Source organism: Zingiber officinale, chromosome 2A, assembly GCF_018446385.1.
Source record: "Zingiber officinale cultivar Zhangliang chromosome 2A, Zo_v1.1, whole genome shotgun sequence".
Classification (NCBI taxonomy): domain Eukaryota; kingdom Viridiplantae; phylum Streptophyta; class Magnoliopsida; order Zingiberales; family Zingiberaceae; genus Zingiber; species Zingiber officinale.
In genome coordinates, this window is record NC_055988.1 from 90,587,979 (window position 1) to 90,592,266 (window position 4,288).

The window sequence follows — 4,288 nt, forward strand, 5'->3', positions numbered from 1 at the left end:
CAGTAGGGGCTGATTTTTATCCAAGTTCCAACCTCAGAGTGACTGAGTGAGCAGAGTGTCCAAGTAGTGAGGTCGGTCGGGCGAGGCGAACAGGCCGAGTAGGAGTGATCGGTCGGACGAGGCAGACTGGCCGAGTAGTGCAGACAGGCCAGGCTATCAGAGAGGTCGGCCAGGTCGAGCAGACAGGCTGGTCGAAGCAGACAGGTCGAGCGAAGTAGACCGGCCGAGTCAAGTAGCTGGTCAAGTGAAGCAGGCCGACCGAGACAAGCAGGTCAGGTGAAGCAGACCGGCCGAGTCAGGTAGGTCAGGTGAAGCAGGCCGACCGAGATAGGCAGGTCGGGTGAAGCAGGTCGACCGAGACAGGCAGGTTGGGTGAAGATCTCGAGTGGGCAGAGAAGTATGTCGGTCGGATAAAGAGGCCGACCAGACAAGCTGACCGAGGCTTGCGAGTCGCAGTTTCCTTGAAGGACAAATTTTCCAATGGCTAGTCTAGCATTATTTGGTTGCGTGCCTAATTTGAAGGATAAATTTCTACAAATTGGTTGCGTGCCTAATTTGAAGGATAAATTTCTATAAATTCGTCATAGCTGAGGATCAAACCACAAATATCTGGGTGACAATCTAGATGTTATACCGCTGCACCATAGCCTAAAACAAGCTCAGACACAAGTGAAGGTGGTCAGTGTTATTTTCAAATTTCACTTTTAATATTGGTACTTGCTCCTCGATCTTGACCGTGCTCCACAACCTTCATGTGTCAGTCAGTATTCCAAGGGCTAGTAACTATCTTTGATTTATCTCCTCTATATTAATCTTGGGATGAATTGACGGAAGCGTTGGACGTGAGCACAGTCTTTTTTTTTTTTTTTTTTTTTTTTTTTGCCAACTTGACTGTGGTTCACAAAGAGAATGTCCAACGAGCATGTCCACACTCCACAACAAAGAGGAAGAGACGGCGAGCTAGCTACCGTTCGATCAAGCAAGATGCCTGCAACTTGTTAAAGAGACCATGCCTAGTATCAAAACAGACAAAAACTATTAGCTATGGACTTAATTTTCACATGCATGCACCTACTTTACCTCTTTGAGTGCAACCTTTATGTTAAGAAGACCTTTCACTCCCAGTGGAATATTTTTATCAAATACATGATCTGAGACTACAATTTCGTTGCAAAGTTGAGGCTGCTTGCTCGATTTGAGATTCTTTTCATTTAACTCTCTTTTCGACCAAAAAATAATCCATGTTCAAAAACAAGTAATAAAAGATGCCTGCCATCAATGAGGTTTGTTGGGGAACCAAGAAATTAGGTTAAGCAAGAGAGACTGGTTAAACAATCATCTTTTTAGATTTTGAAGAAAACAAAGAGGGATAAGCCAGAGAGGAGAAGAAAGAACTCACAAGCAAGAAACAGAAAGACCATGTATTTGGCTTATTTATCACTCAGCATGCTCTATATATAATTAATCTCCTAATTCTTTCCTGGTCCAATACATATACATCAAAGGCAATGAAAGTTGTAGTCTTAGCCATACATTTGTTATAAATTAAATAATTATGCTTTGCGATCAATCCTTGTTTTGTATTATTTTCCATTGCAGTACTGCTAATTAATTAAGTGCAGGAAAGCAACATGACATTTTAAATTTAATGCAAACCTACTTTGTTGGCGGTTTAGTATTTCTGATCCGATCCACTCTCCCCTGTACAAATTAGCTAGAATTAGTTGGGACAGGTTGAGAAGTCTCTTTCACTATGAGTTGTTTTCTTAAATTAAATTTAATTTATGATGGTGTTTACCGGATAAATTAACAACCATTGCACGCTCTGTTTAACTCGCTGTATTATACGTTAATCAGTTTAATTTCTCTATCTACCACAGTCACTTTTGGCAAAACAATCGAAGCCCTACCCTCCTCAGCAATGTGAAACTATCTACGTCAACAATCAAACCTTCACGATCGAGTAGAAAAATCTGTCTCATGAACAAAATTAGCAATTTTTAACCGTAGTTGAATGACCAACTACAAATAAGACTCGCATATAATAGCATTCTGGCCATTCATCTGCATGCGCACAGTAGATGTTTCATCCAGTGAATGTGACTTTAAAGAACGTCGACGTATTTGGCAATCATTGATTAGCTCGCATGGTGTAAACGAATATAGACGGTCTATACTCGGACAACAATCATTAAATCCTTATGAAAATTCTTTCCAAGTGCATGAGGCGCATGCAGTACAATTGTACAAACACATAATTAAAGAACATTTACATTGGAGAACCATAACCACAATTCAAGTATGTGTATATATATAGCCTCTGACATAGCAAAGTAAAATGAAAGAGAGGAATTTGGAGGAGCTTATAACTTAGAACATGTAGTGAATAGACATAAGTGATTGATCGATCTGTCAGTAATGGAATTGAGTAGAGAGGCCTCACCTCATTCAATGCATAAAACTACAAAACCGGTGGGATTGAACCCTCCTCTAATTGCACCACCTCATCACATGTGACGGCTTTAATACCTTGTCCAGTGTAGCTAGCTGGAGTCGATATAAAATGGGACGCAGTGTTTCCACATCCATATCACATCTGATAGCATTTTCTCTTGTGAGTTCTGATCATGGGGACTCCACGGAGCCCCATTTGGAGTGTCTTTGGTGCAGTCGTATTGTTGTTGGTGGCCGCCTCAAGCTCAAGTGCTACGACGCCGACTGAAACATCGGTTGTCGGCTCAACCGAGTGTCTAGATTGTGCCCAGAAGAACATCAAGAGTGAGGATGCAGCCAAAGGTACCGTTATCAATCAGCCTAATGTTTCTAATCTCCAATTCAATTGGTTAATTATACTTTAACATGCATGTATATATAGGATTACGCGTAGTCGTCAAATGCAAAGTAAGCAACGAGAAATACGAGACCAAATCAGTCGGCGCTGTCGATGGCAATGGCAACTTCAACGTTAAGCTCCCGAGCGACCTCCTGCAAACCAACGGCGAGCTCAAGCAAGAATGCTTCACGCAGCTCCACAATGGTCCCAACGCGCCCTGCCCAGACAAGAATGGACTCACCAGTCCCTCCAGCAAATTAATCCTCAAATCTAAGGGCATCTTCACCGCTGCCGGGAAGCTGTCCTTTGCCTCGGCGACATGCGTCTCCGCCACCTTCTTACCGCCCTACAGCGACCCCTGGCACAAAAAGCCCTACATCGACCCCTGGCACAAAAAGCACTACAGCTACCATTGGCACAACAAGCCCAAGTACTCATTCCATCTTCCACCCTTCCATCTTCCACCCAAGCATGACTACCACCATCACTATCCCATCTATACCCCACCAACACCGACCTATAAGCCGACGCCGCATTACAATCCGCCGTCAGGAGGATACTATAACCCACCTACGCCGACCTATAAACCGGCGCCGACATACAAGCCACCACCAACGTACACGCCACCATCCGGAGGATACTATAACCCACCGACACCAACCTATAAGCCTGCGCCGACGTACAAGCCGCCATCCGGAGGATACTATAACCCACCGACACCAACCTATAAGCCTGCGCCGATGTACAAGCCACCGTCTGGAGGATACTATCCGGGTCACCCACACACCGAGGCGAATCAGAAGCCATAGAGGAAGATGAAGAGGTTAATAATTATATATGTGATGATATGCATTGCATGAAGGTAAGGGCAGCCAATACTATGCATGTAGTTGCTGCGTAATAATTGATGTTTTTTAGGAGATATGTGTGAAGCATTTGTGTCGGAGAGAGTTCTCCTTTCCATATTACTTTTGAGTGTAATATATAGAAGCACTTGTTTTTCGATTGAGTAATGTTGTGTATGATGGCTATCAGCAAATGTAATAATTAAAACTTAATTTCTTTGCTCGTTTGGCTTTTAAATTTTTTGCATTGACACAGTGTACTTAATTTCATACTCCGAAATGCAAAATGAGAAATAATGTCGTGCGGAATTCAAAGAAAGAAGACAAAAAAAAACTTAAAACGGAGAATTAATGAAATAGGATACTAATAGATATCATCGGTCGGTTTTCTTTGATGAAAATATTCCCTTTTATACATACATATATATACATACATATGATACGATATATAATGATGGAGTACGATAAAGTCGGGTAGTCAAAAGTCAAGAAAAGATAACAGTCAAAAGTCAAGAGGGTGTGACAGTCAGAAGTCAAGAGGACGTGGTAGTCAGAAGTTAAGAAGACGTGACAGTCAGAAGTCAAGAGGACGTGGTAGTCAGAAATCAAG

At 42.5% G+C, this 4,288-nt stretch overlaps 1 protein-coding gene across 1 annotated transcript; it reads left to right on the forward strand.

Moving 5' to 3' along the window:
• Window positions 1-2,568: 2,568 nt before the first annotated feature.
• On the forward strand, window positions 2,569-3,916 carry LOC122041497 (proline-rich protein 4-like). The gene is made up of 2 exons (XM_042601194.1): window positions 2,569-2,796; window positions 2,876-3,916. Exons 1-2 carry the CDS (start codon window positions 2,628-2,630, stop codon window positions 3,640-3,642), a joined length of 936 nt encoding a protein of 311 aa, XP_042457128.1. The 5' UTR covers window positions 2,569-2,627; the 3' UTR covers window positions 3,643-3,916.
• The last annotated feature ends 372 nt before the right edge of the window (window positions 3,917-4,288 follow it).

Bases quoted from the DNA above. Each gene is read 5' to 3' on its own strand.
- LOC122041497 (XM_042601194.1), top strand. From the start codon at position 2,628: ATGGGGACTCCACGGAGCCCCATTTGGAGTGTCTTTGGTGCAGTCGTA. The intron at 2,797-2,875 runs GTACCGTTATCA...ATGTATATATAG, and splicing joins GAGTGAGGATGCAGCCAAAG to GATTACGCGTAGTCGTCAAA.